Raw genomic sequence first — 13,881 nt, 5'->3', positions numbered from 1 at the left:
CTGTACTATTTTTAATATATATTATTCAATGACTGTAATATAAATAATTAAGTTTCATCTTTGCAACGTTGGTTTTCCTTTCATTTCATCCCACATTTACTTCTCCTACGATGTCAGTTTCCTTTGTACAGTATTGACCAAATTAGGCTCCAAGTCCATTAGTTTTTTTTTAATTGAGTATTTTTTATTGAAAAATGTTTTTCCAATTAAACAATGCAATATAACAATATATATATACATATATATAAAAAACACAATAATTATCACACATCAAAATCGTAAAACATATCCATCACAAATATATAAAACACTTAATATAAATAACACATTCGCAAACTGCAGAGCATAAAAAAAACTACAGCATATATAAACATATGATATATTTATATAAAAAAGAGAATAATAGACTCAGTGCAGAAAAGTATCAACATCATCTAGTACAGAATATACAATATATATTACGCTAGAGCATTAACACTTAAATGCTAGGGCACAGAATGTAGAAACGTCCATTCCCTATACAATAATTAGATAATCATATATACGCAGCATCAAGCAAGATCCAACCATAGTCTGACTCCCAATCAATAAACATAACATCAAATTTAGAGTCTAGGTAAAGTATGCTGATCCGGCGGTAACTTGGCGTATGTAGATTGTAGCCATCTCTGCCAAATTCGGTCAAACTTAGATTCAGCTTTACGAGTAGAATATACGGTAAATACCGCTCATGAGATATTGTGGTATTAACTAGAGCAACCCACGTTTGAAACTCAGGACCTGTAGTAACCATCCACGCTCTCGTTATACATACCTTGGCCAAGGTACATAAATTAAGGATGTATTGTCTAGTGTACCTATCAAAAGCATCCTTGGGCAAAGTACCAAGAGTACAAACTGCTGGAGTCAAAACAGATTGGGGTATATTTGATGATGCAATCACTCCAAGCCCCAGAAACTCTGCACCTTAGGGCAGAACCAAAGGAGATGCCAAAAGGTCCCTTGGTAACACCCACATTTAGGACAAATATCATCAGCACGCCCCCCAAATTAAAGGAGACGTACAGGGGTGCGGTAAGTCCTGTGTAGTATAAATAATTGAATTTGCTGGAATGGAATAGTTGCCGTGGATTCTCTTGGACTACCAAGGGCCAGAGACCAGTATTCACCACACACCAAGTACATTATTAACTAACCAATACCTAGAGTACTACAAGCTAAATATTATTACAGACTCAGTATTCATATACTGTAGCACATATGGCAGGATTTCAAGTAGTAAATTCACAATCTCTTCATATGTCCATAACAGTAACCAGTGTTCTGACAAAGCTCCTTACTAGAGATATGTATATACATGTATTCATGCACAGAAGATAATGTATGTTTCAATAGCGGACTGCGTTTTCCCATTCGCTGGTTGCAGCTAGTCGCCTCTAAGAGTTGGTGTCTATAATACACCGGATAAACATGGTGTCATCTCTCACGTAGATGTTCTTTGCAGACTGTAGCTTAGAAAGGGGGCAAAACAAAGGGCAGCCACTGGCGATATTCATGTCATTTACAGGCCGCTGGAAGGAGGCGGAGGAGATGTCTGGGCGAAACGCGTCAAGAACATGCTCTCGATTGCTCTGGTCCAGAAGCATGAATGTCACCTGGGAGACATGGATGCAAAACAGTTAGTGACAACTAACTCAAAAGCCGGACACTTCTGACCTCCACTATAGGGCACAGTGTCACATTGGGGTCACCCATGTTCTAGTTTACTGTCGCCTCCAGCGTCTCTTGGAAACTTTGGTTGTATGAGAGCGCCTTGAGGAGGGGGTGCCATGGTAATGAGTGCAGCCATGGTAATGGGATTTATCATCGCCGTGTGTTTGTGCTCCCTGATCCCTCTCCTCCTCTGTACCACAAAATCCTCTGCCACATCCAGGGGGGTAACCAGGGATAAAGAATCACCATTCTATTGTCATTTCCTCAATTATCAGAATAGGCAACTCTGCAATTAACTGCTGATACAGGAACATATCAGACAGAGTTAGTCCTTAAGTTCCTGACATACAAACACTGACTCGTTCTGTGACTACTGCTGGCTAGAACTAAGAGCCTGATTCAGAGCCAGATGCTCTGACAGAGCGCTCGCTCTGCATAAGGGCCGGCCCTTTGGTTTTTTTGAGCGGCCTCCTGGCCGCTTGCATAGCTGTGGGTGACCACCCACAGCTATAGCGAGCGGCCAGGAAGATGGTCGCAATGGTCAAGACCATCACGACCATAGGGCTTGCAACGAGACCCTTGTAGTAGGGTCTCGTTGCCGCAAGCCCAAGAGTGCTTTCGGCTCTAACAAGGCCGAAAGCACTCCCAGTGACATCACTTGTGATGTCAGTCGGGCCGGCCCCAGACGGTAGGCGTTCTCATGGGAACGCCTCCGTCTGGGCAGCCATGCCCCCGGCACGCCCACCAAAGGGGGCGTGCTGTCACTCACCATCGACAGCAAGCCCCCTTTGGTACGAGACCCGGAGCGACGGTTTGCCCGTTGCTATCCGGGTCTCGCGCATGCGCACGACAGAGCCTGCTCTGTCATGCGCATGCGCACTGGGCAACCATCGACCCGCTTGCGAGCGCATAGCACTCGCGAGCGGGTCTGAATCAGGCCCTGAGAACTTATGCCGACTGCTATGTGCAGGAAACTGCGTCATAAAAGCACAGCATTCCCGAGACTAATACACATAGGCACGCAAGGCGCTCATGTGACGTTAGCCCTAGGAGCTTATATTAGTACCCTTCTAACCTATCTACTTGTGAACTGGAAAGTTTTAGCCAACATTCATCGTATCATATTAAAACATAGAAGTCAGCTTTAACATCCATGACATCCATCCATGGCAGACAGCTATTGAATAGATTCTTAAGGGGAGATGTCCATACCGGCCAATCACCTTCTAGCTATCATTTCTCTAGTATATTCTATAAAATGATAAGCAGACTCTGATTGGGCAACACTTTTCATTGTCCACTCTAGAAAGTTTGATAAATCTCCCCCTACGTTTGGTGTAGCAGTGTCGCTGGGCTCTGGGGGATGTTTTCCCCTGTACAGTAATGTCACCCAGGAGTTTTACAATTCTAGTTTCTACCCAGGAACCTGCTGATCTGTGAAGATGTGGATTAGGCCTGCAGACATTACAGTGAATGGAGCTAAGCAGTAAAGTCATTTTACCGCCCCAAACGCTGCTAGCTGATCGCTGCAATTTGTCGGTCTGAAAACCGCTGCGTTACAAAACGACGCCACCTGTAGAGCTGGGGAGAAACTGGTGAGATGCTCAAGTCGTCCACGATCCAGAGAATCGGTTCTAAAGTGTGAAATTTTTCTTTAAATATTTCTCGAATTTTAGAGCCACTAAAAATTGAGAAAACCAAACTGTTTTCAACATATTCGACAGTGTTCCAGTTAAATTAATAACATTCTGAAAATGTTGAAGGTTTTTGTTGTAAACGGCGAACCTGGAGCGCACGCTGCGAACAGTTAAACTTTAAATCATTTTCTACTATCTAAAAAAAATATTATTTAAAAAAATAAAAATAAAACACTAAATTAAACGTGAAGCTCAAGCGGCAAATCTAGAACCTCCAATACTGAACCACAAGTGCACGCTGCAAATATCAAATTTGTACCAAGAACATGTTCGGGGCTCGTTAAACTGGAGAACTTCAATTCAAATGAATAGTTTTCAGTAACAGAGATAATAAATAATGTTTGCAAATCATCTTATACTTATTTCTTTTCTTTTTTACAATCCGATATAATGTAAACTATATTGCGCACTAGTTATAATAAACGGAGAAGCCTAACATACAGTATGGTAAAAGGTACTAGGCAATATCTAGCTCTCCAACAAGTATCACCATGCCGTCTTTGGGAGCATGCTGGGACTTGTAGTTCCACCACAACTGGAATGTCACACATAGCCTATCCTGGGGATCGTGGGCAGAACCATTAAAAAAAACGAATTCTACAAGTGATTAAAAAAGAAACTATCACGCTTCATATTGTGGTTTGTATATGTATATATATATATATATATATATATATATATATACAGTATATACTGTAGCAGCATATAAATGTTATTGATGTAATATAAAGGAATCGGTATGAAATACCGATTCCCGACAGCGCCTGGCTGACCAAAGCAGAGTTCCCGGTAGCGCTGGAAATCCCGATCGTCGATGGCTAAGTACTGACTAACCTAACCCTAACCCTCCTTAGGGGTGCCTAACCCTAACCTCCCCCCCCAAGTGCCTAACCCTAATCCCCCCTCTAAGTGCCTAACCCTAACCCCCCCTTCCCCGCTGCCTAAACCTAAGTCCCCTAGGGGGGTGCCTAACCCTATGTCCCCCCAGGGGTGCCTAACCCTAACACCCTCCCTCTAGCCTAGCCCTAACCCTCCCGGGGGGGTGCCTAACCCTAAGTCCCCCCCGGGTGCCCTAAACCTAACCCTCCCCCCCCCCGCGGCTGTCCGCTCGCGGCCCCGGTATCCCTTCGATCGGGATGCCGGTGCGCCGGTCTCCCAGCATCAGGGAAACGTTAGGCGTCTACATCTAGACGCCCGGCATTTCACCCTCGCCGAGATATGACAGTCGGGAAGCGTATTAAGGCAGCCGGCTTCCCGATTGTATAACAATATAAACACTCCGCTATGATTGCTATAATTTGCCTCATACAGTATACAAGTCACATGGCAGGAAAATAAAGCATACTCTTCTCTTCCCAGTCACCGGTAATCACACAGAGAGAGGACTGTGCGCTGTATTTACCTTGTGTTTAAATGGCCATGAGAGTAAGGCATCATATTCTCCTCTCATGACACCAAAGAACAGGGAGATGTGGGTCCCCCTTCCAGCACCGTCTCCATTTAAATAAGCCCGCAGGCACACCTTGTAGCCATACTTTGCCGTGTAGAATGCTGGGAATAGGAATAGTGACAGGTTAGTATGCAGGTATTGTTACATCATATATGTTCTGCTGCTCTAATATATATATCCCTTTGTTGGCTGGTGGTCACACTGTAGCGCACTGCTCTGTGTGCTAGGAGTAAGCCTCACATTGGTGTCTGCTCACACTGTGACCCATAGCTCGCAGAGCAGCAGTATCACATTGGTGTATGCTCACACTGTGACCCATAGCTCGCAGAGCAGCAGTATCACATTGGTGTATGCTCACACTGTGACCCATAGCTCACAGAGCAGCAGTATCACATTGGTGTCTGCTCACACTGTGACCCATAGCTCGCAGAGCAGCAGTATCACATTGGTGTATGCTCACACTGTGACCCATAGCTCGCAGAGCAGCAGTATCACATTGGTGTATGCTCACACTGTGACCCATAGCTCGCAGAGCAGCAGTATCACATTGGTGTATGCTCACACTGTGACCCATAGCTCACAGAGCAGCAGTATCACATTGGTGTCTGCTCACACTGTGACCCAAAGCTCGCAGAGCAGCAGTATCACATTGGTGTATGCTCACACTGTGACCCATAGCTCGCAGAGCAGCAGTATCACATTGGTGTATGCTCACACTGTGACCCATAGCTCACAGAGCAGCAGTATCACATTGGTGTATGCTCACACTGTGACCCACAGCTCGCAGAGCAGCAGTATCACATTGGTGTCTGCTCACACAGTGACCCATAGCTCGCAGAGCAGCAGTATCACATTGGTGTATGCTCACACTGTGACCCATAGCTCGCAGAGCAGCAGTATCACATTGGTGTATGCTCACACTGTGACCCATAGCTCGCAGAGCAGCAGTATCACATTGGTGTCTGCTCACACTGTAACTCATAGCTCGCAGAGCAGCAGTATCACATTGGTGTCTGCTCACACTGTAACTCATAGCTCGCAGAGCAGCAGTATCACATTGGTGTATGCTCACACTGTGACCCACAGCTCGCAGAGCAGCGGCCTCACATTGGTGTCTGCTCACACTGTGACCCATAGCTCAGAGAGCAGCAGTATCACATTGGTGTCTGCTCACACTGTGACCCATAGCTCGCAGAGCAGCAGTATCACATTGGTGTCTGCTCACACTGTTGGCCTGATTCAGAGCCGCTCGTAAGCGGCAGTACGCTCGTTCCGAACGATGTTCGCCTATCTGCAACATGCGTACGGTTTTTAATACGCATGCGCGAACCAGTCAGTGCGGCCGAAAATCGTTTGTTCGCTATATAGCGAATGCCTGCTATTTTGAGTGACAGAATGAGGCGTATGTGGGTGGTAACAGGGGAAGGTGTTTGAAAACGGGGAGTGGAGATCCGAACGCAGGCGTGCTTAGAGGTCAAAGCGGGCGTTTTATGGGTGTGCATAAATAATACAGCAGCGTCATTGACCACGTCACTTGGTTGTTTTATAGTCAGAACTGCTCGCAATATAGTGGTAGGAAAAACCAACCACAAGAATAGCGAGCAGTTCATATGCTGGTCGATGTACTCGATTAATCTAATAAATAGCGGACATGACGTATGATGCGAGCGGCCAGGGGGCGTATTTTTCAAATAAACGTCCGCATGTTTTGTTCGCTCGTTCAGACTTAGAGGCGTCAACAGACCGCAAGGAGCGAACGGTTCATTTGAATAGCCACCCCCTTTTTCTGTACGAGCGAGCGCTAATAGCGTCCGGCTCTGAATCAGGCCCCGTGACCCATAGCGTGCAGAGCAGCAGCCTCACAATCTGCTCACACTGTGACCCATAGCTCGCAGAGCAGCGGCCTCACATTGGTGTCTGCTCACACTGTGACCCATAGCTCGCAGAGCAGCGGCCTCACATTGGTGTCTGCTCACACTAACTCATAGCTCGCAGGGCAGCGGCCTCACATTGGTGTCTGCTCACACTGTGACCCATAGCTCGCAGAGCAGCGGCCTCACATTGGTGTCTGCTCACACTGTGACCCATAGCTCGCAGAGCAGCGGCCTCACATTGGTGTCTGCTCACACTGTGACCTATAGCTCGCAGGGCAGCGGCCTCACATTGGTGTCTGCTCACACTAACTCATAGCTCGCAGAGCAGCGGCCTCACATTGGTGTCTGCTCACACTAACTCATAGCTCGCAGGGCAGCGGCCTCACATTGGTTTCTGCTCACACTGTGACCTATAGCTCGCAGGGCAGCGGCCTCACATTGGTGTCTGCTCACACTGTGACCTATAGCTCGCAGAGCAGCGGCCTCACAATCTGCTCACACTGTGGACCTGATTCAGACCCGTTCGCTAGCAAGCGCTTGCTCGGAGCGAGCAATGTTTTTCTCATATACCTCAATAACACTCCCTGGTGTGTCTGCGCTCTCTATACCTCAATAACACTCCCTGGTGTGTCTGCGCTCTCTATACCTCAATAACACTCCCTGGTGTGTCTGCGCTCTCTATACCTCATTAACACTCCATGGTGTGTCTACGCTCTCTATATCACTCTATAACACTCCCTGGTGTGTCTGCGCTCTCTATACCTCAATAACACGCCCTGGTGTGTCTGCGCTCTCTATACCTCAATAACACTCCTGGTGTGCCTGCGCTCTCTATACCTCAATAACACTCCCTGGTGTATCTGCGCTCTCTATACCTCAATAACACTCCTGGTGTGCCTGCACTCTCTATACCTCAATAACACTCCCTGGTGTATCTGCGCTCTCTATACCTCAATAACACTCCCTGGTGTGCCTGCACTCTCTATACCTCAATAACACTCCCTGGTGTATCTGCGCTCTCTATATCTCAATAACACTCCCTGGTGTGCCTGCACTCTCTATACCTCAATAACACTCCCTGGTGTGCCTGCGCTCTCTATATCACTCTATAACACGCCCTGGTGTGTCTGCGCTCTCTATACCTCAATAACACGCCCTGGTGTGTCTGCGCTCTCTATATCTCAATAACACTCCCTGGTGTGTCTGCGCTCTCTATACCTCTATAACACGCCCTGGTGTGTCTGCGCTCTCTATACCTCTATAACATGCCCTGGTGTGTCTGCGCTCTCTATACCTCAATAACACTCCTGGTGTGCCTGCGCTCTCTATACCTCAATAACACTCCCTGGTGTATCTGCGCTCTCTATATCACTCTATAACACGCCCTGGTGTATCTGCACTCTCTATACCTCAATAACACTCCTGGTGTGTCTGCGCTCTCTATATCTCAATAACACTCCCTGGTGTGCCTGCGCTCTCTATACATCAATAACACTCCCTGGTGTATCTGCGCTCTCTATACCTCAATAACACTCCTGGTGTGCCTGCGCTCTCTATATCTCAATAACACTCCCTGGTGTATCTGCGCTCTCTATACCTCAATAACACTCCCTGGTGTGCCTGCGCTCTCTATACCTCAATAACACTCCCTGGTGTGCCTGCACTCTCTATACCTCAATAACACTCCCTGGTGTATCTGCACTCTCTATACCTCAATAACACTCCCTGGTGTGCCTGCACTCTCTATACCTCAATAACACTCCCTGGTGTATCTGCGCTCTCTATACCTCAATAACACTCCCTGGTGTGCCTGCACTCTCTATACCTCAATAACACTCCCTGGTGTATCTGCGCTCTCTATACCTCAATAACACTCCCTGGTGTATCTGCGCTCTCTATACCTCAATAACACTCCCTGGTGTGTCTGCGCTCTCTATACCTCAATAACAGTCCCTGGTGTATCTGCACTCTCTATATCACTCTATAACACTCCCTGGTGTATCTGCGCTCTCTATACCTCAATAACACTCCCTGGTGTGTCTGCGCTCTCTATACCTCAATAACACTCCCTGGTGTATCTGCACTCTCTATATCACTCTATAACACTCCCTGGTGTATCTGCGCTCTCTATACCTCAATAACACTCCCTGGTGTGCCTGCACTCTCTATATCTCAATAACACTCCTGGTGTGCCTGCGCTCTCTATACCTCAATAACACTCCCTGGTGTATCTGCACTCTCTATATCACTCTATAACACTCCCTGGTGTATCTGCGCTCTCTATACCTCAATAACACTCCCTGGTGTGCCTGCGCTCTCTATACCTCAATAACACTCCCTGGTGTATCTGCACTCTCTATACCTCAATAACACTCCCTGGTGTATCTGCGCTCTCTATACCTCAATAACACTCCCTGGTGTATCTGCACTCTATATACCTCAATAACACTCCCTGGTGTGTCTGCGCTCTCTATACCTCAATAACACTCCCTGGTGTGCCTGCGCTCTCTATACCTCAATAACACTCCCTGGTGTATCTGCACTCTCTATACCTCAATAACACTCCCTGGTGTGTCTGCGCTCTCTATACCTCAATAACACTCCCTGGTGTGCCTGCGCTCTCTATACCTCAATAACACTCCCTGGTGTATCTGCACTCTCTATACCTCAATAACACTCCCTGGTGTGCCTGCGCTCTCTATATCTCAATAACACTCCCTGGTGTATCTGCACTCTCTATACCTCAATAACACTCCCTGGTGTGCCTGCGCTCTCTATACCTCAATAACACTCCCTGGTGTATCTGCGCTCTCTATACCTCAATAACACTCCCTGGTGTACCTGTGCTCTCTATATCTCAATAACACTCCATGGTGTGTCTGCGCTCTCTATACCTCAATAACACTCCCTGGTGTGTCTGCGCTCTCTATACCTCAATAACACTCCCTGGTGTACCTGTGCTCTCTATACCTCAATAACACTCCCTGGTGTGTCTGCGCTCTCTATACCTCAATAACACTCCCTGGTGTGTCTGCGCTCTCTATACCTCAATAACACTCCTGGTATGTCTGCGCTCTCTATACCTCAATAACACTCCCTGGTGTGTCTGCGCTCTCTATACCTCAATAACACTCCCTGGTGTATCTGCACTCTCTATATCACTCTATAACACTCCCTGGTGTATCTGCGCTCTCTATACCTCAATAACACTCCCTGGTGTGTCTGCACTCTCTATATCTCAATAACACTCCTGGTGTGCCTGCGCTCTCTATACCTCAATAACACTCCCTGGTGTATCTGCACTCTCTATATCACTCTATAACACTCCCTGGTGTATCTGCGCTCTCTATACCTCAATAACACTCCCTGGTGTGCCTGCGCTCTCTATACCTCAATAACACTCCCTGGTGTATCTGCACTCTCTATACCTCAATAACACTCCCTGGTGTATCTGCGCTCTCTATACCTCAATAACACTCCCTGGTGTATCTGCACTCTCTATACCTCAATAACACTCCCTGGTGTGTCTGCGCTCTCTATACCTCAATAACACTCCCTGGTGTGTCTGCGCTCTCTATACCTCAATAACACTCCCTGGTGTATCTGCACTCTCTATACCTCAATAACACTCCCTGGTGTGTCTGCGCTCTCTATACCTCAATAACACTCCCTGGTGTGCCTGCGCTCTCTATACCTCAATAACACTCCCTGGTGTATCTGCACTCTCTATACCTCAATAACACTCCCTGGTGTGCCTGCGCTCTCTATATCTCAATAACACTCCCTGGTGTATCTGCACTCTCTATACCTCAATAACACTCCCTGGTGTGCCTGCGCTCTCTATACCTCAATAACACTCCCTGGTGTATCTGCGCTCTCTATACCTCAATAACACTCCCTGGTGTACCTGTGCTCTCTATACCTCAATAACACTCCATGGTGTGTCTGCGCTCTCTATACCTCAATAACACTCCCTGGTGTGTCTGCGCTCTCTATACCTCAATAACACTCCTGGTATGTCTGCGCTCTCTATACCTCAATAACACTCCTGGTGTGTCTGCGCTCTCTATACCTCAATAACACTCCTGGTATGTCTGCGCTCTCTATACCTCAATAACACTCCCTGGTATGTCTGCGCTCTCTATACCTCAATAACACTCCCTGGTGTATCTGCGCTCTCTATATCTCAATAACACTCCCTGGTGTGCCTGCACTCTCTATACCTCAATAACACTCCCTGGTGTGCCTGCGCTCTCTATATCACTCTATAACACGCCCTGGTGTGTCTGCGCTCTCTATACCTCAATAACACGCCCTGGTGTGTCTGCGCTCTCTATATCTCAATAACACTCCCTGGTGTGTCTGCGCTCTCTATACCTCTATAACACGCCCTGGTGTGTCTGCGCTCTCTATACCTCTATAACATGCCCTGGTGTGTCTGCGCTCTCTATACCTCACTAACACTCCTGGTGTGCCTGCGCTCTCTATACCTCAATAACACTCCCTGGTGTATCTGCGCTCTCTATATCACTCTATAACACGCCCTGGTGTATCTGCACTCTCTATACCTCAATAACACTCCTGGTGTGTCTGCGCTCTCTATATCTCAATAACACTCCCTGGTGTGCCTGCGCTCTCTATACCTCAATAACACTCCCTGGTGTGCCTGCACTCTCTATACCTCAATAACACTCCCTGGTGTATCTGCGCTCTCTATACCTCAATAACACTCCCTGGTGTGCCTGCACTCTCTATACCTCAATAACACTCCCTGGTGTATCTGCGCTCTCTATACCTCAATAACACTCCCTGGTGTATCTGCGCTCTTTATACCTCAATAACACTCCCTGGTGTGTCTGCGCTCTCTATACCTCAATAACAGTCCCTGGTGTATCTGCACTCTCTATATCACTCTATAACACTCCCTGGTGTATCTGCGCTCTCTATACCTCAATAACACTCCCTGGTGTGTCTGCGCTCTCTATACCTCAATAACACTCCCTGGTGTATCTGCACTCTCTATATCACTCTATAACACTCCCTGGTGTATCTGCGCTCTCTATACCTCAATAACACTCCCTGGTGTGCCTGCACTCTCTATATCTCAATAACACTCCTGGTGTGCCTGCGCTCTCTATACCTCAATAACACTCCCTGGTGTATCTGCACTCTCTATATCACTCTATAACACTCCCTGGTGTATCTGCGCTCTCTATACCTCAGTAACACTCCCTGGTGTGCCTGCGCTCTCTATACCTCAATAACACTCCCTGGTGTATCTGCACTCTCTATACCTCAATAACACTCCCTGGTGTATCTGCGCTCTCTATACCTCAATAACACTCCCTGGTGTATCTGCACTCTCTATACCTCAATAACACTCCCTGGTGTGTCTGCGCTCTCTATACCTCAATAACACTCCCTGGTGTGCCTGCGCTCTCTATACCTCAATAACACTCCCTGGTGTATCTGCACTCTCTATACCTCAATAACACTCCCTGGTGTGTCTGCGCTCTCTATACCTCAGTAACACTCCCTGGTGTGCCTGCGCTCTCTATACCTCAATAACACTCCCTGGTGTATCTGCACTCTCTATACCTCAATAACACTCTCTGGTGTGCCTGCGCTCTCTATATCTCAATAACACTCCCTGGTGTATCTGCACTCTCTATACCTCAATAACACTCCCTGGTGTATCTGCGCTCTCTATACCTCAATAACACTCCCTGGTGTACCTGTGCTCTCTATACCTCAATAACACTCCATGGTGTGTCTGCGCTCTCTATACCTCAATAACACTCCATGGTGTGTCTGCGCTCTCTATACCTTAATAACACTCCCTGGTGTGTCTGCGCTCTCTATACCTCAATAACACTCCTGGTATGTCTGCGCTCTCTATACCTCAATAACACTCCTGGTGTGTCTGCGCTCTCTATACCTCAATAACACTCCTGGTATGTCTGCGCTCTCTATACCTCAATAACACTCCCTGGTATGTCTGCGCTCTCTATACCTCAATAACACTCCCTGGTGTATCTGCGCTTTCTATACCTCAATAACACTCCCTGGTGTGCCTGCGCTCTCTATACCTCAATAACACTCCCTGGTGTGTCTGCGCTCTCTATACTTCAATAACACTCCCTGGTGTGCCTGCGCTCTCTATACCTCAATAACACTCCCTGGTGTGCCTGCGCTCTCTATACCTCAATAACACTCCCTGGTGTATCTGCACTCTCTATACCTCAATAACACTCCCTGGTGTATCTGCACTCTCTATACCTCAATAACACTCCCTGGTGTGTCTGTGCTCTCTATACCTCAATAACACTCCTGGTGTATCTGCGCTCTCTATACCTCAATAACACTCCCTGGTGTATCTGCGCTCTCTATACCTCAATAACACTCCCTGGTGTGCCTGCGCTCTCTATACCTCAATAACACTCCCTGGTGTGCCTGCGCTCTCTATACCTCAATAACACTCCCTGGTGTGTCTGCGCTCTCTATACCTCAATAACACTCCCTGGTGTGTCTATGCTCTCTATACCTCAATAACACTCCCTGGTGTGCCTGCGCTCTCTATACCTCAATAACACTCCTGGTGTGTCTTCACTCTCTATACCTCAATAACACTCCTGGTGTATCTGCGCTCTCTATACCTCAATAACACTCCCTGGTGTATCTGCGCTCTCTATACCTCAATAACACTCCCTGGTGTATCTGCGCTCTCTATACCTCAATAACACTCCCTGGTGTATCTGCACTCTCTATACCTCAATAACACTCCCTGGTGTATCTGCGCTCTCTATACCTCAATAACACTCCCTGGTGTGTCTGCGCTCTCTATATCACTCTATAACACTCCATGGTGTGTCTACGCTCTCTATACCTCAATAACACTCCCTGGTGTGCCTGCGCTCTCTATAAATCAATAACACTCCCTGGTGTGTCTGCGCTCTCTATACCTCTATAACACTCCCTGGTGTATCTGCGCTCTCTATACCTCAATAACACTCCTGGTGTGTCTGCGCTCTCTATATCACTCTATAACACTCCATGGTGTGTCTACGCTCTCTATACCTCAATAACACTCCCTGGTGTGTCTGCGCTCTCTATACCTCAATAACACTCCCTGGTGTGTCTGCACTCT

At 47.2% G+C, this 13,881-nt stretch overlaps 1 protein-coding gene across 1 annotated transcript in view; it reads right to left on the bottom strand.

Annotated features, from left to right (window-relative positions):
• Positions 1 to 270: 270 nt before the first annotated feature.
• TRAF1 (TNF receptor associated factor 1) overlaps positions 271 to 13,881 on the bottom strand; it is a 35,231-nt gene continuing 21,620 nt past the window's right edge. Inside the window, exons 9-10 of the mRNA XM_088460911.1 lie at positions 4,813 to 4,961; positions 271 to 1,655 (exon numbers count right to left, since the gene is read on the bottom strand). Coding sequence (XP_088317037.1) covers positions 1,437 to 1,655; positions 4,813 to 4,961 — 368 coding nt within the window. The 3' untranslated portion in view covers positions 271 to 1,436. The remainder of the gene's footprint in view (positions 1,656 to 4,812; positions 4,962 to 13,881) is intronic.

This window comes from Taudactylus pleione, unplaced genomic scaffold (assembly GCF_031769625.1).
Source record: "Taudactylus pleione unplaced genomic scaffold, aTauple2 ptg000988l, whole genome shotgun sequence".
In the NCBI taxonomy this organism is placed as follows: domain Eukaryota; kingdom Metazoa; phylum Chordata; class Amphibia; order Anura; family Myobatrachidae; genus Taudactylus; species Taudactylus pleione.
This window is presented reverse-complemented; position numbering and strand designations above follow the sequence as displayed.